At 37.8% G+C, this 20,959-nt stretch overlaps 4 protein-coding genes across 15 annotated transcripts in view; 2 read left to right on the top strand and 2 right to left on the bottom strand.

Annotated features, from left to right (window-relative positions):
- Positions 1 to 928: 928 nt before the first annotated feature.
- On the bottom strand, positions 929 to 5,676 carry LOC311284627 (GTPase IMAP family member 4-like). Of its 5 annotated transcripts, none has more exons than XM_084399784.1 (4): positions 3,821 to 5,676; positions 3,318 to 3,436; positions 3,165 to 3,201; positions 929 to 2,979 (listed from the first exon to the last, which is right to left on the bottom strand). In XM_084399784.1, exons 2-4 carry the CDS (start codon positions 3,348 to 3,350, stop codon positions 2,234 to 2,236), a joined length of 816 nt encoding a protein of 271 aa, XP_084255910.1. In that variant the 5' UTR covers positions 3,351 to 3,436; positions 3,821 to 5,676; the 3' UTR covers positions 929 to 2,233. The 5 variants fall into 5 exon arrangements, with proteins under 5 accessions (XP_084255910.1, XP_084255908.1, XP_084255906.1 ...); XM_084399782.1 differs by having other exon boundaries at positions 3,849 to 4,422; XM_084399780.1 differs by having other exon boundaries at positions 3,741 to 3,926.
- Positions 5,123 to 12,287, top strand: zfp91 (ZFP91 zinc finger protein, atypical E3 ubiquitin ligase; the record flags this gene model as incomplete). 3 transcript variants are annotated; one of them, XM_084399662.1, is made up of 12 exons in its annotated part: positions 5,123 to 5,517; positions 5,824 to 5,858; positions 6,994 to 7,095; positions 7,220 to 7,256; positions 7,566 to 7,676; positions 8,188 to 8,265; positions 8,353 to 8,526; positions 8,665 to 8,712; positions 9,662 to 9,740; positions 9,831 to 9,945; positions 10,033 to 10,132; positions 11,047 to 12,287. In XM_084399662.1, the coding sequence occupies 12 exons, from the start codon at positions 5,123 to 5,125 to the stop codon at positions 12,065 to 12,067; spliced, it is 2,295 nt and encodes a 764-aa protein (XP_084255788.1). In that variant the 3' UTR covers positions 12,068 to 12,287. The 3 variants fall into 3 exon arrangements, with proteins under 3 accessions (XP_084255788.1, XP_084255787.1, XP_084255789.1); XM_084399661.1 differs by having other exon boundaries at positions 8,662 to 8,712; XM_084399663.1 differs by lacking the exons at positions 5,824 to 5,858; positions 6,994 to 7,095; positions 7,220 to 7,256 and having other exon boundaries at positions 8,662 to 8,712.
- Positions 12,288 to 12,433: 146 nt separating this feature from the next.
- LOC311284665 (uncharacterized protein) lies at positions 12,434 to 15,657 on the bottom strand. The gene is made up of 2 exons (XM_084399836.1): positions 14,876 to 15,657; positions 12,434 to 14,388 (listed from the first exon to the last, which is right to left on the bottom strand). The coding sequence occupies exons 1-2, from the start codon at positions 14,947 to 14,949 to the stop codon at positions 13,743 to 13,745; spliced, it is 720 nt and encodes a 239-aa protein (XP_084255962.1). The 5' UTR covers positions 14,950 to 15,657; the 3' UTR covers positions 12,434 to 13,742.
- Positions 15,658 to 17,530: 1,873 nt separating this feature from the next.
- cntf (ciliary neurotrophic factor) overlaps positions 17,531 to 20,959 on the top strand; it is a 4,238-nt gene continuing 809 nt past the window's right edge. For 2 of the 6 annotated variants that reach the window (XM_084403317.1, XM_084403315.1), the window contains exons 1-4: positions 17,531 to 17,695; positions 17,773 to 17,902; positions 18,747 to 19,040; positions 20,366 to 20,553. In XM_084403317.1, the coding sequence (XP_084259443.1) occupies positions 17,792 to 17,902; positions 18,747 to 19,040; positions 20,366 to 20,553 (593 nt within the window). In that variant the 5' untranslated portion in view covers positions 17,531 to 17,695; positions 17,773 to 17,791. Of the gene's footprint in view, positions 17,696 to 17,772; positions 17,903 to 18,746; positions 19,041 to 20,365; positions 20,736 to 20,959 lie in introns of all 6 variants that reach the window. The other 4 variants (XM_084403318.1, XM_084403316.1, XM_084403319.1 and 1 more) reach the window with 3 other exon arrangements.

Raw genomic sequence — 20,959 nt, 5'->3', positions numbered from 1 at the left:
GCTATATAAAGAACTATAAAATTGAAAAATTTCTAAAGAAATTGCTTTCGGGCAGTTGCTTATAACTCCATTAATATAAAGAGAGTTTATGGTATTTTTTTCGTGAAGTTTTCAAGTATTTTATGCTGGGGCATGCCCCATGCCATCACTACTGACAATGGACTGCAGTTCACCTCTGCAGACTTCTCCACTTTCCTTTGCAATAATGGAATCAAGCATATCCAGGACGCTCTCTACCACCCCCAAGCAAATGGTGGGGTGACATAACAGAGCCTTAAAGGGGACATAACACACGCAGTTTCTGCTAATCTCATGTTAATCTTGAAGGGTTAGTTCACCCAAAAATGCAAATTCTGTCAGTAATTACTCACCCTCATGTTGTTCCAACCCCGTAAGACTTTCGTTCATCTTCGGAACACAAACTAAGCTATTTTTGATGAAATCTGAGAGCTGGCTCACTCCTTCCCAGTAAAGTTAGTAAAGACATCGTTAAAATAGTCCAAGTGACTACAGTGGCTCAACTTTAAGATTATCAAGCGACGAGAATACTTTTTGTGCGCAAAACCCCCCCAAAAATAACGACTTTATTCAACTATTCATTTTCTTCTGTGTGGGCCTCTGAGTGAGTTCACATAGTGTAACACCGCACCGCTTCTGGGTTGTACGTCAGAACGTAGGCTCACTATTGGCCGACGCTGGTCATGTGTGTGATGTGTGTGATGCTGGCCAATAGTGAGCCTACGTTCTGACATACAACCCAGAAGAACTGCGCTGTTACACTATGTGAACTCACTCAGAGGCCCACACAGAAGAAAATGGATGTTTGAATCAAGCACATATAACATAGGCTGTGTCTATATTAAAGTAAAAATTATTGATAAACACGTATTTGGAATGGGATTAAATAACAAGTAGCCTACTTTGGGTGTCTTGTTCCTTATATTTATTTTCATATAAAAGCAACAGAAGTTAAATTACATTCAGTTTATTAGCAACACCGTGCACGAGCGTGAATCCCGCGATATATCGAGACACTTTTGTTTCACTTCTCAGGACTTGTGCGGCACGCTTGGGCCATACTCGAAAAAAACTTTCCGGAACTTATACGAATCCTAATGGAGTGTATTTGGCAGAGAAATACTCTGTCATACGTCCAACTCGTTTTTTGAAATGCTGGCCATGTTTAGCACGAGAATCTAACTCTTTAACAGTGTAAATATGCATTAAATAGCATTAGACAATAGACATCCCCTTTAAGAACGGCATTCATGCACATCTGGTCCAAGGGTACACATTCCAAACAGCACTCAACTCACTCAGCTAATAGAGATATTCAGTAAAGCACATTCCACAAACAATCTAGTCCTATGTTTACTAGCGATATAACACCAAATATAAAACATTTATTCACAAGACCAACACCCTAATAATCCACAAGAAACTGATTAACGTAAACTGTAACTGTCATAAAACTTTGAACTGAGTTTCGAATTCTGTTCAGGTGTCTACTTAATCAGCGCCTTTGTTTGCTAAGTGTGTTTAAGCCCTGTGTTTGGTTCTGTGTAGTTGTCTGTTATTGTTAATGTTGCCTGGTGGTTCTGTTCATGTTTTTGAAGTCCTGAGAAACCAGATAAGTTTTGTTATTTTGATTTAGTTATTAATAAAGTCTGCTGTGCAGATCCTGCTCCTTTTTTCACCTTTGCTGCAACCAGCCCGTGACACATATAGCCTAAAGTTTAAACATTCTTTGTACAACATTATACAGCAATAGCAAAACATAGCAAATATAAATATATATATATATATATCTATAGGTATATAGAGAGAGGGATATATACACACAAAGAGGATAAAGGATCTCATGATGCATATTTTTCTCACATACAAAAAGAGGTACAAAATCTCATAGCTACAATTTATACAGAACACATCTGCTTAATTTATGAACAAGTTATAATACAGACGGACACATTCATCAAACATTTCATATTAAACTTTCATTCTCACATTTACCAGAATGTAGTGTAAACACATTCTTTAGTTCTATTTAATAATAAATTTGCAAACTTAAAAAATACCTTAATACTATACTAAAGTTTTTCAGTAGCAACAGTTTTCATGTGGATCACATCAGAAGATGATCAAAAGAAGAATTTGCTTATTGCTTTAATCAAAGCACTAACCACTTGGATGGCATGGAAGGCCTATTTCAGCTTGGCATCTTGCCATCTAGTCATATTCTCTGTTTAACTTTTTTTAATGCTTTTTCATAGGCCTCGTCCTCAAGTTCAGCCCTCAGAGCTTCTATCTCCCTCCGTCTCTTCTCCTCTTTCTCCTTCAGGATACGTTGTTTCTCTTCCTCAATCGCTCTCTCTGCTCTTTCAAGCATCTCACTGGTGTAATGTTGCCCACCATTTCCAGTGACCATTTTATCAATCTGGTCGAGCAACTGAATGACCTGTTCAGGATTTTGTTCTTTATTGTTGAGCACGTGGTATCTTCCACTGCAAGTTCTGATGAAACCGAGCAGTTTTGGACTGTCCCGCACAAACGTGTGAATGTTCTTGTCCTCCAATCGATCTCCATGAGTGAACAGTGCCATGGTGTATGTAGAGGCTTCCTCACCAAAAACTGCTTGAATGATTTTAACAGCTTCTACCTCTTCATCTGTGAATCTGCCCAGCTGAATCACAACTAAGAAGACATGTGGACCAGGAGCAGAGAGTGGAATACAGAGTTTAATTCTGTTGACCACCTCATCTGTAGTTAAGCTGGTGTCAAACAGACCCGGAGAGTCAATGACAGACACGTTTCTGCCATTTATTAAAGCATGAAACTTTTCACAATGACCAGTCACAGAGGAGGAGGATATCTCTGATTCAAAAAGCTTTTGTCCCAGGATAGTGTTGCCTGTTGCACTTTTCCCCACTCCGGTTTTTCCAACCAGAAGAATGCGAAGTGGATCTCCTGTCTGATACTCTGTACATTAACAAGAATGATAGCATTTTTTCAAACTTATTTATTTAAATTTACAAACATTTATGTAAAACAACAATGAACTACACCAATGTTTAGCCTTTTTAATAATGTTCATCATCCTGACAGAGCTAATTAATGTAATATATTTATGTATATCAAAAAGAAAATTAGTAAGCCTACCTTACCTATAGCATCAAAATCCAGTTTTTGTTGCTTGAACATCTAGAAGTGATTTATATACATTTTATGACATTTGCCAACTTGTAATGCATGTTAAAAATATAATCAGCTCAGAGTTAAAAAGAAAAGGACAAAATATATGCTACATTTAAGCATACCTGAATCCCTATTGCAATAGCTGCAACAATCATAGAAACCACCAGTGGTGTGTAGAAAGATGAGATCCAAGACTTTGAGGTCGTCGTTGTTGATGGTCCATGAGAAATGTCCTGCACAGCTATAAAGAAAGTCATGAAAAAAAAAAATCAAAATATGAAAATGATAAAAGATGAATATGAAATTTTAATAATTATTATTTGTATGATAATCACAAACAATTGACATCTAAATACACCTAACACTTTGCTACTGCTTTAAATCACGCTGTATCTACTAGCCTGCCCTAAACGGATGCTGTCTCTCTAAAATCACACAAAGAAAACACTCGATTGTCAGCTACTTTACATTTCTTCTTTTCAGTGCAAATATTAAGTTAGTATAAACGTTTCTCTTTAATGGATGCAAAATTAAGTTACAACTACTTCTAAATGAAGAGCACATCGTGCAAGTGTAGATGTAAACTGGGTTTCGTTTTTCTTGTCGAAAGGACAGTTTCGTTTACTCAATAAAACTTGCTAGTCTTGCTTCACCGGAAGGGTTATCTGGTGTAGACTGCCATCTACAGGAGACAAGACGCCACTGTAAGATCTGTCAAGCAGCTGCTCTCTCGCTCACTGCAGAGATGATGGGTGGAGCTTGAAGGTCCAGTAGCACTCTAAAAAAGGGTAGGGTTTTGATTTTACATAAAAATTGAAATTGAAATACATTGAAATTACATAAAACCTTATAGTTTGTGAGACATGGCCTTTGTGTCCCCGTTCTGAAGTGCCCAGCAAAATGATGAAAAAATGCCATGTATTCACGGTTTCAACTCCAGCCTTATATGTATTCTAAAAACATAAAATTAGCCTGGAAATGACACTGACGTTTCTTGGTACAAGAGACAACAAGACACACATTTTTTGGGAAAGATTAAGGGCACTGTGATTATGAGATTGAATGTCTGGGTCTGGGTCCTCTGGGAGTGGGACAAGACAATAAAGTAAAACAATCAAATACGGACATAAAAATGCATTTGAAAAGCAGGAAAAATTGTAAGTCCAAAATAATTAAAGGCATAGTAAGGTTATTCATGTAAGAAAATAGCTAAATTGTGTTAGATTTAATACAGATAATATTGAAGTACACTTTTATGGATTTGTTTCTGTGAAAAATCTGGTTTTATTTAACTGCTCTATCTTTTCAACAGAAAAATAAATAAATAACGAGACTTCATGCATACGTTTTTCTTTATGTTGAACGGATCCAACTAATTAAAAGGACAACAACGCCTAAAAGCTGACTGCGATGCTCTTTTCTACGCTTTGAGAGGCTCCTACTACGCCATATTCTTCAATTTAAAGTACATCTGGAACGACGTTGGTTATTTGTATTTCACAAAGTAACTTTTGTAGGTCAGTGAAAACTGGCACACGTACAGCCGTAGCGCTGCGTGTCGCTGCTGAGCTCGACTTCGGCTTCAGCTCCACTTAAAGGAGACGCAACAAAGAGCAACCGTAGTGGGCCCTGCTAACAGCGTGGCTTACTATAGCTTTAAGAACTTTAAATAGGGTCTGGGTCTTTAAAATTAATTTTGCACTGTTATTATAGAGATGATATACTAAATTTTCGACTTACATTTTTGCACAAAATTTGCAAAGAGACGTAAGAGAGCGTCCAGTGAAATATGTTTGACAATCGGATCAGGGCCGTTAGCAATCCAACATTTTTCATATTTTATGCCTCCTGTTTATTTCAAGCTATGTTTCAATTTGTTGAGAATTATTGAGGAGTGCAGAAGTGAGAAAAAACAACTTAAGTGGTGATGGAGCCGCAACTCCCGAACAACAAAGAGGAGGTGGAGAGTGAGACGGCCATGGAGAAATCCGCGGGGCAGAGTACCGCATCCAGCCCGTGCAGGGCGTCCAGAGGACGCGGGGAGGGGTGCTTGGCGACCGAAGGGACTTGCCCACCCGAAACAAACGGAGCTGCGACGAGCCAGGCGGGTTCCGGGCGGGTTTTACGGGACAGGTCAACGCGAACGATTCCCGTGTGGAGGCAGAGTGATATCGGGGGGGACCGGGATGAAGTATCACGCGAGGCAGCGGCGAATCGCCGGCGGAAAGCGAAATGCCCGCGGCGCAGGAAGAGCGCAGTAGCCGCTGCAGGTTCATCGGATGCGGGTAGAGAGAGCGGCGGCGACTGCGACTTGCCGGATGAGTACGTGTTACTTTTCAGTCTGTAATATACGCGATGTGTTTTAGGGTAATATTACAAGGCCTCGCTTGTGAATATCCTAATAGTAATGCATGGCATTTCTGTGCTCCTTTCACACGTTTAGGCGTAATGCTGGCAGACTGCAGTGTTTACATTTGCACTAGTGAAAGTAACGTTAACGTTAGTTGTGTTTCTGAGAGAGTAGTTGGGCAAAATAAATCACGCACGCCCAATCTTTAACACTGGGAAGGAGAATGTGAAAGATGAGACATAATAAATAAAACCGCCTGTTTCTCCGTCTTATGACAGGTTGGAAGAAAACAAGGATGCGCTGGTTAATCGAGGTACTTTAAATGACATTTATTTTGTTAATGAGCATCTAAAGGAGGCTGTATTATATGGCCAGCCGTTGTATGATTATTCCAAGTCTTGTTGTAATCCAAAAGTGACTACTCTCTTTTATATATTCTTTAGATTTGTTAAATGTGATTTGTAAAACATATGTATTAAATGTAATTGTTATTGTTAAAAAATTCATCTTTATTTTACCAAATTTTTGCCATTGAATTCTATAGAGATTTCACTTTCGACTAGTTTGTGTTCTGGTTTTGCTAGTTTACTTTTAGGTTCTAGTACTGGTTACAATAACTTTTACTTGTTGTAACCATTGACTAGCCAGAATAGCTGCTGTATAGTTAAAATTAAAAACCATACTAGTAAGATTAAACATGTTACTTGTTATAATTGGAACACAAGCTAGTGTCTAATAAATGGGTAATTGGTATAAGTAGGGACTAGTGTCTATTCAGTACTTGTAATTCTGGAACAACTGGAATCCCAACTAGTAGGATTTGAATAGTTATCTGATAGCCTATGTCTGGTAACTACAGTAAGGTTCCATATTGTTAACATTAGTAACTAACTACTATAGTTAACATGACCTAACAATGAAAAATACTTCTCAGGCATTTATTAATCTTAGTTAATTTCAACATTTACTAATAAATTACTTAAACCAAACATGTATCTGTTAATATAATCTAATGGACCTGAGCTAATATGAACTGACAATGAGCAGTTGTGTTTTTATTAACTACAGTTGTCAACAAAGATTAATAAATTCTATAAAAAAATGTATTGCTCATTGTTAGGTAACGATAGTTTATACATTAACTAATGAGAACTTATTACTAAATATCAAAATTACTAAGTTGCATATTGCCATAGAATTCATTGGCAAAAACTTGCAATGTGTAAGCAGTCAGAGAGCTGGTCATTATTGGGTTACAGACTAAATAGCAAAGGAATACATGCTAGTATATAATGAATATGTATTAGTGACAAATTGAGTGGATACTACTCACTAGTATCATACAACATTCTAGTAATTAAAAAAAGAAGTTTTAAGGAAGACATGGTAAAACAGCTTGCCTTAGAATGTGATCTGATTCTGCCTCATGTGACTGTGTTTTCTTCCAGCGGCCCGCGGTAGACGGGTGCAGGTGCGCTCAGGGGCCCGCACCTGCCGGGGCTCGCCTAGGACTGTGTTTAAAATTGAGCCAGAAATGGACATTGACTATGGTACGCTGCTGAGCTTTTAAATGTAGTAGACTGAACATGGGTCCACTACAAATTCTTGACTGAATACTGACTACAAAACGTACATATATAGTATTACTATAATGGTTGCCAATTTTGCTTGCAGTGGAAGCCAATAAAGCAGTCGAAAAGACAGGAACAAGGTGATTGATTGCACATTTATTATGAGAACACATGGACACTTTCTCATGAAAGACCCCATGAAATCAAAGTTTCGTGGCTTTTATATGCATTTGAAATGCATGAAAAAATGTACCATTACCAAATATATCCAAATTCTCGTCCTCCAACTAGCAAATGCCAGTAGCGCAGCACGATTCACAGCTGGCTATTTGTTAAAAAAAGAAAAACTGCTTGTCAAGCCATTTTGTGGGGTCTTTGAGGACACTGATGGCTGCTATTATTTTGGTGTTGGTGTAACAAGCCCTTTGTTTGTTACTGCCATATTTTAGTGTGGAGACAAAAGAGGAGGAGAGCATGGATGATGAAGACGTTGTGGAAGAGGAAGAGTGTCCATTTGTGGATGATCCAAAAGACAAAAACTACCTACCCCATTCACCGAGGTAATGTTGTACCTGTATATATACCGATTGTAGTCATATGACAGAATTATGTCATCATAACCTCTTGGAAACACTTATTGTTTCATTTTATAAATGTTGTGTTATAGCATGACTACAGTAATCAGTCAATGATAAAATAAAGTTGTGAATTATGCTAACTTCTCAGGGTTTCCACTATAATGGAAAAATAAGTCAAATAAAAGTCATTGAATTATTAAAAAGGTCACGGTAAAGACAATTTCTAAAGTCAGTATCAGTTTTTCTAGTCATGCTCAGTTTGAAAACATTTAATTTGCTGAAATTGCTTTTCGTGGGAGCTGAATGTATCTAAAATATATGTATAAGAAAATAAAATGTATAAAAATGACTTTAAAAATCATTATCCAGTAATCACAAACAACTGGAATTGAGAAACACTGATTTACAGCATTAGCCAAATCTGATTTTAGTCGTGCATTTGATTTGTGGGCAATGAATTATGGCTTGATGCTCATGTTTGTCTGTTCAACAGTGAGGAAGAGGATGCTGTCAGTAGCGACGAAGACGTCCCTTTTAGAGATGACCTGAATGACCAGAGCTATGATCCTAAGTATGAGAGGTGCATGTTTGTTTTTCAGCTTCTGTATGATGAAGGTCTCGTCTCTTATGCCCTCTCCATTTCTGTCCTGGTGTGTAGAGATTTTCCTAAGGTAAGGCGCAGACCCCCCACCAGACTGAAGGAGAAGAAAGACAAGGCTACAGGGCAGGAGACGGCAACCGAGCAAGAGGCGGAGATCAAAACTGAGGGAGGGGAGAGCACAGATGTGCAGACCAGTGCTGAAGTTGAGGAAGGTGCTGAGCCGCCTAGGAAGTGAGTCAGTAACGTTGTTGTATATATTTGTGATGAAAATATAAGTGGACAGAAGAAAAGCTCTTCGTGACACCCCTACAAACAACTGATATGTGAATGATAAACAAATATTAACTGTCAGGTTTTTTGTCTTAGAAGAGGGCGGAGAAGGAAAGATGATAAAAGTCCTCGTCTTCCTAAGAGAAGGTAACAAAGCATCTCACATTGAAACAGGAGTAGAGCAGTAACCATCTTTTTTAATTAGAATACAGATTTGCAAGTATATATATGGTTACAATTATTGTGTTGGTCCACTTTAGACATTCTACTAACTATAGGTAACTTTGCAACTACATCTCAACTAACTCTCACTAGTAGACTGTTATGTTAGGTTTATGGTTAGTAGAATAAGTTGACGTAGTTGCAAAGTTATTTATAGTCAGTATAATGTCTGTTAGGGGAGCATAAAAAAAAGTATTTGCAGATATTAAGCAGACAGTCTAGTAATATTCTAATGACTGATACATGTAGTTTCAAAGTAACTTATAGAATGTCTATCAAAACAAAAGTGTTCCCATATATATATATATATATTATGATGTATTTGTTGTAGTGTCTGCTTGTTGGAGCAAAGCTATTGTAAATAAAGTCTGGATTAAATTTCCATAAATAAGTAATATCCTTTTTTTAGAAAAAAGTCAGGCAATTTCTAGTGTTGATTTCCAAAAAGTCATAGAAATGATAATTACTAAAATTATAACAGATCATGGAAATGTAATAGAAATTTTTCTAGTCATTTTCAGTTCTAAAGAAACACTGTTTTTGAGTGTGAAAAACATTATTCAGTCACAAGCCAACAGAAAAATCATGGAAAAATATAAATGTATTGGTCGAGTGTGGTAATCCTGATTATGGCTATAGTTTCTAAAAAGTTTAATAATTATATTTTGTATATCCATTAATTTTCTGTACAATCAAGTGCATTACAGTAAACACTGTCCGTTCTTTTTACAGATGGGTTGAAATTATTTTCTGTGGTAATTGTCAGCATGCCACAATTTATTTTGCATTTACTTTGTAATCAGAAGATTCCAGTAAAATATTAATAATAATTGCTTTCCTACATTAACTGAAAATCATTTATTCTTCTGCACAGGAAAAAGCCACCGGTCCAGTATGTGCGTTGTGAAATGGAAGGATGTGGTACAGTTCTGGCCCACCCACGCTATTTACAGGTACAAACGCAAACTAGCGCTTCCCTCACTGACTGATACCTAACACAGAAATTAGACTTGAAACCTTTCTGTTGTCTTTCTTCCCTGCAGCATCACATTAAATACCAACACCTGATGAAGAAGAAATATGTCTGCCCTCACCCTTCTTGTGGAAGACTCTTCCGGCTGCAGAAACAACTACTACGCCATGCCAAGCACCACACAGGTAAGACAGACACATCTAAAGCTTGAAATGCTTATAATGAAGTGTCTTTGGTTAAGTGGCTTTTTTAAAGTACAGCCTGTGTTGCAGATCAGAGAGACTATATCTGTGAGTTCTGTGCTCGCGCCTTCAAGAGCTCTCACAACCTGGCTGTTCATCGAATGATACACACTGGAGAAAAGCCACTACAGTAAGTCATTTCTCTGCTGCTTACACGCTACTGCACACTATTACTTTTCCAATTGAGGAGACTAAGGTTGTTTTCAGACCTGCAGATCGCTTGCTTTGTTCCGAAACAGAGGCTTAATTTGTTACAATGTTGCATTTTCTTCTTGGTTCGGTTCGCTTTCACAAGGCAACATTTCAAAGCGTACCAAAATGTGTTAATGCAAGTCACATTGGTCAGAGTTCACATGTTTGCGTTCCTCTGTGTCATCCATTAAGATGGATTGACAAGTTCGCTCTGTGGGCTTATTGTGGCTTTATCTGTAGCTGTCGTGACACGCAAACACTTATACGAATTTAGCCTTGATTCCTGCTCGGCGTTGAGTCGGATTGCGTCGTTTACAATCGGGGGATCTCGGAGCGATTGTTTTGGTGTGGATATATGGCTAAATGACCCAGGTCTGAAAACGCCCTAGGTAAGGTATTACATACAGTCTCTTGATATTTTTTGTAAAACGATATATTGCCTGTATTGTAAAAAAAATATTTTTCAAAGATCAGAAGAAAATACTATATAATTTTTTCAAATAAAAAATGTCACATTTATTTCAATGTGTTACTTGCTGTTTCTTTGTAATTGTGAAATCTACTGGCAAAGTCTGAGTGAAAATTGTTTCTACACCAAATGTTTATCAGTGTAGGAACACAGAGTTCAAGAAATCTATCTGAAAAAGTCATTCTGTGTCTTACATTGGTAGGACAAACAAAAATTTTCCTCAGAGTAATACCATCAGTTGAGTCAACATTGCTTAATTTAATTTACGGCGAAACCTACCACTGCCTTATCAAGTTCTTTATTATAGTCAATAGAATAAATGTAAGAATTCAAATAATTTGCTCTCTCCCATGTCGCTTTTTACCCACTCATCTCCTTCCTAGGTGTGAAATCTGTGGTTTCACTTGCCGTCAGAAGGCCTCCCTCAACTGGCACATGAAGAAGCACGATGCGGACGCCACGTACCAGTTCTCCTGCAGCATCTGTGGCAAGAAGTTTGAAAAGAAGGACAGTGTGGTTGCTCACAAAGCCAAGAGCCACCCCGAGGTGCTCATTGCCGAGGCCTTGGCCGCCAACGCCGGAGCCCTCATCACCACTCCTGCCGGAGTCACCACGCTGCTGGAGACCTCCACGGGCTCCATACAGACAGAGCAGGGGGTCCCTGAGGCCCAGGGGAGCTCTGCGGCACCAGCCGGTCATGTGGCCCCGGTGACGCACGTGGGTCCAGTGATGGTTGTGGATCAGGATCACCCGCTGCACTCCATGCAGGTACCGGTGACCCTGGCCATGTCATCGACAGAGGAGGCGAACAGCGCTCCTTCACAGCAGACCTCCGCACACGCTCTGCAGATGCCTCTACAGTTCATCTCTACGCCCGTCTCGCAGCAGCAGCAACACCACCAAATTCAGCAGCTCCCCCTCCAGTCCTCTGCTACAGGCGTCTCCCAGCAGGCCGCGTTGGTCCAGCAGTTGCCCGTGCAGTCCTACAGCCCCCAGTCTCAGATTGTCCACATGTCCTTCAGAGGTCTTCCTCAGCAGCAGCTCCCAATGGTTTCTGTTGCACAGCAGATGCCTCTTCAGACCACCCAGCCACATCAAAACCAGACCCTCCCTAGGCTCCCAAGCCACAACCCGGTTCCCAACACTCCCCTCCTCTCCCAAACCCTGCCCGAGGCGCCCTCTGACTGCCGGAGCGGTTTGGGATTTGGGAGTAATCCTGCCTCCTCTTCATCTACGTCTCCCCAGTCTTCCAATACCCCTTCGGAGACGAGACAGGTGGTCTGGGAGGGAGATGGGACTAATGAGAATGGAAATGGGGGTGGGGTTTGGGAGGCGGGTGGGCAGGGGGAGGAGCAAAACATGACGGACAGTTCAGACGGCCAGATGCAGCGTGTTCTGATGTAGTGAAGGAAGTTGGTGTAACATGGAGGAAAGTGAGATGACTGTTATTTGTCACCCTCCTACATGCCCTGAAGTTAAATATATAGAGTCATAAATATATTGTATGTAATCGCATTAACTTTTGGTAGCTTTGTAGAAATGTCTGTACCAGGGAGACTGTGTTTGAGTTGTTGTCATTGTTCATTTTGTATATAAACAGTTATAGTTCCCTCCAACAACCACATCTGTTTTGTGTGTATGTGTGTTGTTTTGTGGCTGTAGAGGCTTTCGCAGAACTCAATTCATGGTAGTCTGTGTGTTTAAAGCCATTATGTAAGCAAAGTTGTGCCATCATGTGGCTTGAATTGGTACTGTAGAAACTAGGGATGCATCCATATTACAGATGAGCTGATAATAATTGTCATTTTATGGTCCATCCATGTTACAATTCTATTCTATTTTGTCCAAAGTTAAAAAATTAAATCCTAAAAACAAATAAATTTTTTCAAATGTAACAAGTGAATTTAGGCATCACAATAAAAAAATATTAATTTAGAAATTTGCTAAATATTACATGTGTTATTAAAATAGCATTTTTAAAGATTAACTTTAAGTGAGAATATAATGATGATGAAGGTGACATAAATGGTGGAAACAAACTAAATATACAATATTAGCTGACGTACACTACCATTTAAGAGTTTGGGGTCGTAAGATTTTTTTGTTTTTGAAGAAGTCTCATGCTCACCAAGGCTGCATTTATTGGATACAGTGATAACAGTAATATTGTGAAATATTAGTTCATTTTAACAACTTTTTAAAATGTCATTTATTCCTGTGATGGCAAAGCTGATCAGCATCATTACTCCAGTCTTCAGTGTCACATGATCCTTCAGAAATCATTCTGATATGCTGATTTGCTGCTCAAGAAACTTTTCTTGTTATTATCAAAGTTGAAAGTTTTGTTTGGTTTTTTTAACCTGTAATAACTTTTTTCAAGATTCTTATATCAATAAGTTTAAAATAACAGCATTTATTTGAAATATAAAGTTTTGTAACATTATTTAGAAATGTCTTTACTGTCACTGTTGACCAAATTAAAGCATCCTTACTGAATAAAACATACTATCCACACACAAAAAAAACAAAACAAAAAAATCTTACTGACTCGTGAACGTACAGTAAGCGTATACCTAATTTCTTCATGCCAATTTTATGGGTGGGGGGGGAATGTTCTATCACCAGTAAGAGATACTACACCAATACATTGTGCATCCCTAGTAGAAATAAACCACAATAGCTCAAGTGAAAAAGAGAACCTTTGAAAGAAGTTTGAACATTAACATATACACATACACTACAGTATATTTTTTTAAATAATAAGGCAACAAACATGTATGCGTATTTACATTTATTGTTTCAAAACCTTAGAATTCAACTAATGTAAGATAAAAAGTTTTTTTTTTTTTGGAAACTACAGACCTAAATAAATGACATCTATTTCTTATATTTGTTAGAGTCTCTTTTTGCATTGACCACGTCGCCATTTGTCTTAATGACCTCTGGAAAAAGTCTTACACATTTTACAGACTGATGATGTTATTAGTAGCATATTAATTCAATAAATATAACACACAGCATCGTGACTTTTTCACATAAAAGGGAGTTGTTGCCCAATTTATGAGCATTGTAATGTCTTTTAGGGGTGTGAGAGTCTGGCATACTGCTTGAGTGCACGTTTTGGTGGAATGAGAGAATCGTTCACCCCCACTCTTCTTTTCTTTCGCTGTTCATTGTCTTTCTCTCCGTCTGGGTCTGTGTCTTCCACACAAGAAGCCAGCGGATCCCGATTATGTGAACCTGCAACATTATCATCGTCTTTTGGTCCATTAGCAGAGCTGACCACACAGTTACTCTGCAGATCGCTGTCATGTGCGAACTTGCAGCGGCTTCCAAAGCGGCAGCGACCATCCTTCCTGTAGGCCACACAAATGCGCTTACCGCCGATCTGGGTGGGGCGAGCTTGTAAAGTAAGAGGTACATGTTTTTGCAGAACATTCAGTCTTTCCTCAGCCATTACTTTGAAGGGGTTGGCAAACACACTGCTGCCTGTAAGCGCTCCACCCGAGCTGGAGCCTCCCAGAGGTGGAGGCGGGAGCTTGTGAGTGTGAGGACGGAGGGACGGGGTCAGCAAGGACTCAGAAAAGGAGCGATTGGCAGTAGGTGCCTCCTCTTGATCCTCGTTCTCTGGACCAGATTCAGACTCACTGGAAGGCGACTCCGACTCCAACAGGAAATTACGGCTTTTTGCCTCCTTTACAGCACAATCCGTCTTTTTGAAGGACCTAAGCAGGAATAATTAAAGATGTTTATTTAAAAAGTGATACTTGATCCTCCTCAGCTCATTAAAGGAATAGTGTACCCATTTTTTTTTATTATTCATATGAATGGTGACCATTCTGTCAAAAATTCTCACTTCTCAGTTTATTAAAGGTGTAGTTTGCACAAAAAACGAACAACAAAAATCTGACCTTAGTCTTTCGAAACCCCTCACTATCTTCAATGCTACACAATATATGTATATTAAATATATTTGCACATAGGAATGAACGTCCTATGGGTTTGTTATTACATGAGAGTAACGTTAAGTAGGCTAAATTATGACGATTATTTTTTATTTTTGAGAGAACTAACTTATTCTTTTAGTTTTCGACTGTGGAAAGATGCTACTCCTCACACTTGGCATTCTTTTAAATGAAAAACAACACCTAGCCTATACTGATCTAAAAAGTATGGATAATGTATTTGTCTAGTGAATAATGAATTACTTACTCCTTCTGATAGTCTTCTCCCTTCTCTTCATCCTCTGACTCGGATGACACCCCGTATCCCACAAGCGAATTCATATCCACTCAAATATCGGTTAATGACAACTGTGATCCAAAACCGTTCAAATACTTGTCAATACGAATCGTTTTTGAAGATTAAATTGTCAGTCGTTTATTAATCCGGATGTCAGAGTTTCTTCTTGGTTCCCAAACAGATTGTCGTGGAAAGAAAAAGTAATGTGCCACCGCGAGGCGCGGAATGGTATCGCGACAATGATATCGGCATTGAGCAGAAGTGGTGTGGAAAAAAATTGAAACCAGAGAGGTTTATACCTAACATTTTAAAATCTGAACAACGTGCCTAAACAAATGCACTAAATTACAGATTCACCCTGGGGATTTCACAATAAGAATATCAGTGTTTAATTGTTAACTAAAACTATGGCTATTAAAAAATCTAAACGTTTTATCAGATTTTAAAATATATATAATTTGAAGTACTAAAATTAAACAAACTGAAATATGAAAATAATATATATAAAAAAATAATAATAATAAAAAAAAAATCTAATAAAAATGGCAAAGCACATATAGCTGTCACAATTATGTTCTGTCTTGTCTGCACCTTGTTAATCCCTGTTTGGTTAATCTTCCTCCACCTGTGTCTAGTTAGTTTCCTGATTTCACCCTGTGTATTTATACTCCCTGTTCTGTTCAGTCCCCTGTCGGTTCTCGTTAATGTTAGTTGTGATTGTTTATCCTGTCTGAGTTTTACCAGTAAACATTGTGTTATACCCTCATCTTCGTCTTGTGCCTTCAACTACCACCACATCGTTACAATAGCCTAACAGTAGGCCTATACTCAAATTTTTATTAAAACTGAAAATGTAAAATAAAAGCCAATTCAAAATATTTATAATTACTGCAATGTATAAATAATACTAAAATAACACTGGGATATACAAGTCTTTTCAAACAGACCTAATGTGGTGATGGACATAGGCATCATTTGGTCTCCATGCGGGACATGTCACTTTTTACTAAGGACCACTTTGCGGAACAGCTTGCAGGATGCATTCATCTGATACAGAAGAAGCATATTATCCATCTGGATCCAATAAATGAACAGTGTTACAATGAAATGTATTTTGAAAGTTTAAGATGAGCGTTTTCGTTGCAGCTGTTATCAGTGGAGGAAGGAATATGGCAACAGCATAGCTATATCTTCTCTCATGCACAGTCTGCAAGCAGACACATGTTCTGATCTATCACTTTTCCACAGCTGTAGCAACTTTAATAGCAAAAAAATGTTTCACATGCAGCTCTTAATATGCATCCACTGACTGACTGATAGCATATGCACTTTTGGATTATAAAATAAATATAAAAAATAAATGTCACTTTATTTGATAATTTGGATGTATTAAAGACAATGGTACAACCCATCAAGAGTTATGCGGGAATATGTGTTCACTGCCTATTCAAGAGACCTCTCCAATAGGGCCCTCAGACTATGAACACTATAGAGCAAATACTCTACCAGTTTACAGACCAATACATCACAGACTATTATTTAAGATAATGACAAAATTTGTGGATAACCTAATTATATGCATATTAATATGTTACAACTTGTATAAAAGCAGGGTTATAGCAAGTAATTCTGAAAAAATTGATTTCCACAATAAAATTCATGCACAATTTACAATGTCCATGTTTTCTATTAATGTCACACCTGGTATTTTTAACAACAACACTCTTGACACTATAGATCACACAAGGGATGGGTGTAGATTCCTATTTCCCCATATAGCAGACAAATATGGGACTATTGTATAAGTTTGAGACACACATAGCGCAAATAAATGACGCATGAGTTACATACAGATATTCATTCTTTTTTACTACACTTCCTGGCGTCCCCTATTGTAAAAAGGGGAGTTGAAGGCACTGATAAGCTTAGAAAAACAGAAAAGTGAAATAACACCCTGTTACACCAACCTTCCTTGACCTCAATTCCTTTTGTGTTTATGTAGTAACAAAAAGGCTGCCGACCACAGATTTAGGCAGAAAGCACAGCAGATTTAGGCAGAATTAAAATGGCCATTCACAAAAAGCTTCATTTAATTATGTTTTCTGACACCAATTAAAGTAGCCTATAGTTTTTCTGTATTTAAATAGGAATATCTTAATTTAAGCAACTTGCAACAACATAAATTAGTGTATTTTCTTTATAAAAAGAATTATAAATCAGAATTCTGGACTCTTTCTTTATAATTTGCAAACATTGCTACTTACTTAAACATCCTAATAATCCAACAGACAAAAACTTAACATCATATGTGATGCTCAAAATTCACATTTGAGGTGTGATTGATTCTGTGCAATTCAAGTTTGTAAAACAAAACGTGTGGGACGTAAACCACATTCCTGATTTTACTCATGCTTTTCTGAAAACCCATAGGAAATTCCAGAGGCTCGAAAATTATCCTGATCTTAAAGCACACATGCTCTATTGAGTGTTTTTTTTCCTTTTATTTGTTTATATTTTCCAGTTTGCATAGATATTACACGGTGGGTCCATGAAGAACTCTAGGCCAATGAAATTCCGTCTTGATATTCCCAGCCCCTCAAACGCACCACGTTCCCATAAGGAGGCGGAGTCACGGGCAATTCAGAGCTACATCTTCAGTTCAAAGGGGGTGAGCAGCGTTCCTGGAAGTCGTGCGAGATAGTTGGCCACAGTGAAATAACTGCGAATATATAAGAAGGAGTGAGAAACAGCGTCCGATGATCGCCATTCAACATCTATAGGCAGCCTACGGTAGTGTATGGGCATAGTATAAACAAGAACATGCTGATTTATTCCTGCTGTTGATTCAAACGTTATTTTTCAAATAGTAGGTGTTTTTGAGTATAAATGGCTGGCAGAGGTGCAAACGGTCGTCATGGGTTGCGGGGCCACGCAGGGAGAGCCGCAGCTCTAGCCCGGCTTCTTCATAAGGAAAGCATTCAACTCCTGGAGGCATACGTGAGTCTCAAAAATAGAGCTTATTTATACAGACCTAATCTGATTATTATATTTAACTGTTGAGTCTTTCCTAATTATGGTCTGGTGGTGTGTGACGCAAACTGAAATCTGCGACATCATGACATTTAGCAAGTTAAAAGAATGCGTGGTGGAGGCAGCAAAAGAAGTGACAGCGTTGTCTGTGCTATCCAAGACTTGCCGGTGCGCGCAGGGGAATGTGTTTCTGGATCATCAGGCTATTGTTCCAGTAATAAATACTTTTTTGGTTACCTGCCAAATTGTTCAGGTCCACTACCACCTCCTTGTTGTTTTCCATGAATGTTCAAACGTACTTCAAAGTTTCGGCTTTCGGCTTGCTTCTTGGGAAACTCGTGGGAGCGGTTTGGAATGTAATGGTGTCTTTTTTTCTTTTGAAATAGGTGAGCAACATTTGTTCACTATTCACCCTAATATGAGCTGCTCTGCTGAGGACCAGCCTGGCTTCAGAGGGTGCTACATTATTAATTAGTGACTTAATAATATGCCAACTAGCCTACATGCTTCAATGGGCATTAGACTTTCAGGCTAAAGCTGAGGCTAAAATATAGTGAGTTTTTTATAAACATTTTTTAGCATCTTTTCAAAAAGTTAGCAACTTTTTGGGAGTTTAAAATAAGTTTAGGTGACCTTTGGAAATTGTGTGTTGACTGTATAAGGAATAAGTTTACTTGCCTCTATCTTTTATTATTTTTAATTGCTGCTTTTACTCACTGTCATGTTCAGGCTACTACATGTTTGTTTACAATTTCTTCCATCTGGCGATTCCTTGTAACCACAACTCATTTCCTTTTGTCTTCCCATTTAGAGAAACAGTGAATCACTGCCGTCCTCACCGGTTGCCGGAGATTATTTAGTATCCATTCCTCCGTTGGTTCCTCAGCTGTCAGATGCTGAAAAAATATCTATCCTGCACGCTGCACTCAAGGAGTGTCTGCGACTTCTGGAAGATGTCATTACCCGGGAGGATGCAGATTTTTCCGATGAAGACAGCGAGTATAGGAGAAAACGGAAAACTGTGAGGGATCGTCTGGGACACCTGTTGGCAAGCACAGAGCAGCTACTAGTGGATGGCCAGAAATTTGAGGCTGAAGTTAAAGAGGTGCTGGAGTTTACATGCCTAAATATAATGTTTTCTCATAAATGTAAACAGGGTTTGAAATTAACTTTTTCCCTTACCGGCCAATTTGGCTACTAAATTTTTAAGTTACCAGCCATTCAGAACTTCTACTAGCCAAAGAAAAAAAGTAGAAGACATAAATCAGATTAACTATGTCACACCTTATATATATACAGTACAGGCCAAAAGTTTGGAAACATTACGATTTTTAATGTTTTTGAAAGAAGTTTCTTCTGCTCATCAAGCCTGCATTTATTTGATCAAAAATACAGAATGTTTTTTTTAATATTGTGATATATTATTACAATTTAAAATAATTGGTTTTCAATTTATTATACTTTAAATTATCATTTATTTCTGTGATGCAAAGCTGAATTTTCAGGATCATTACTCCAGTCTATCACATGATCCTTTAGAAATCATTCTAATATGATGATTTATTATGAGTGTTGGAAACAGTTCTGCTGCCTAATATATTTGATGAATAAAAGGTTAAAAAGAAAAAAAATATTTTCTAATAATATAAATCTTCTTTACTATCACTTTTTATCAATTTAACACATCCTTGCTGAATAAAAGTATTGATTTATTTAAAAAATAAATAAATAAATTACTGACCCCAAATTACTGACCAGTAGTGTATATTGTTACAAAAGATTTCTATTTTTAAAACATTTGCATCTTTTTTTTTTTTTATTCATCAAAGTATCCTAAAAAAGTATCACAGGTTATGAAAAAATATTAAGCAGCAGAACTGTTTCCAACTTTGATAATGAATCATCATATTAGAATGATTTCTAAAGGATCATGTGATAGAATTCAGCTTTGCATCACAGAAATAAATGATAATTTAAAGTATAATAAATTGAAAACCAATTATTTTAAATTGTAATAATATATCACAATATAAAAAAAAACATTCTGTATTTTTGATCAAATAAATGCAGGCTTGATGAGCAGAAGAAACTTCTTTCAAAAACATAAAAAAATAGTAATGTTTCCAAACTTTTGGCCTGTACTGTATATATGTATTTTGGCTATATGTATTTATTATACAATTTCAATTTGGCTACAAACTTTTTAAGTTACTGGCCATTCAGAACTTCTACTAGCCAAAAAAAAGTAGAAGAAATAAACCAGATTAACTTATAAGTAACCCGCCAAATTGGCTAGTGATTTGACAGCGTTACCCGCCACTGTTGATTTTTACCCGCATTTGGCAGGTGTTAATTTCAAACCCTGAATGTAAAGCTTTCTGATGAAAACATCTAAATTTCATAGACAATCTGTATGTGCTTGTGTGACAGGAGCTGGATGGTCAGGCGGCCGGTGGGAGTTTCGGTCTGAAGATGTGGATTGTGCGAGTGCTGCAGGACCTCGTGCACTGGACTGGCCAAACATCAGATACCCTCCACTCTCTGCCAGCAGAAATGGAGAAAACACCAAAGACAATGTCCCGCAGGACAAGAAAAGGAGGCGCAGGGAAAATAAGGAAGTGAGGAAGGAATATGTGACTAAAGAGAGAATAAGAAAGAGAGTTAAAGGGTGGAGCGGAAGGGGACCGTATGATAAGAATGAGGAAAAGGAATTTCATTACAGCATGGAGAATGTAGAGAGTCAGAGGATCTGGATGCAGTCACTGGAATTCAGCATTCCTGCATGTGGAAAGCAGGAGGGGTGGGTCTGAACAAGCAATTTTATGAAAAGTTATTTTAATATATTTCTACTTTTAAATAAGATGTTAAACTGTAGCAAAAAATGTAAATACCTTTAAATATTAATCAAAACTCTTACATGTAGCGTATGGTTTATTACCTTTTAAGATTGTTGACCTTTAGATTGTTAAGCATTAACAGACACTGCAAACTGTTTTTTTTTTAAGTGATGATGATCAAAGAAAC

This window comes from Rutilus rutilus, assembly GCF_951802725.1.
Source record: "Rutilus rutilus genome assembly, chromosome: 2".
Lineage (NCBI taxonomy): Eukaryota > Metazoa > Chordata > Actinopteri > Cypriniformes > Leuciscidae > Rutilus > Rutilus rutilus.
Note: the sequence above shows the minus strand (reverse complement) of the source record. Positions and strands in the feature narration are given on the sequence as shown.

Excerpts from the sequence above, each read along its gene's own strand:
- LOC311284627 (XM_084399780.1), bottom strand. Across the intron at positions 3,202-3,317 it reads CTATTGCAATAGGGATTCAG|ATGTTCAAGCAACAAAAACT; the intron begins GTATGCTTAAAT and ends AATCACTTCTAG. Across the intron at positions 2,980-3,164 it reads ACTGGATTTTGATGCTATAG|AGTATCAGACAGGAGATCCA; the intron begins GTAAGGTAGGCT and ends GTTAATGTACAG.
- LOC311284665 (XM_084399836.1), bottom strand. The coding sequence starts at position 14,949 with ATGAATTCGCTTGTGGGATACGGGGTGTCATCCGAGTCAGAGGATGAA. Across the intron at positions 14,389-14,875 it reads GGAGAAGACTATCAGAAGGA|GTCCTTCAAAAAGACGGATT; the intron begins GTAAGTAATTCA and ends ATTCCTGCTTAG.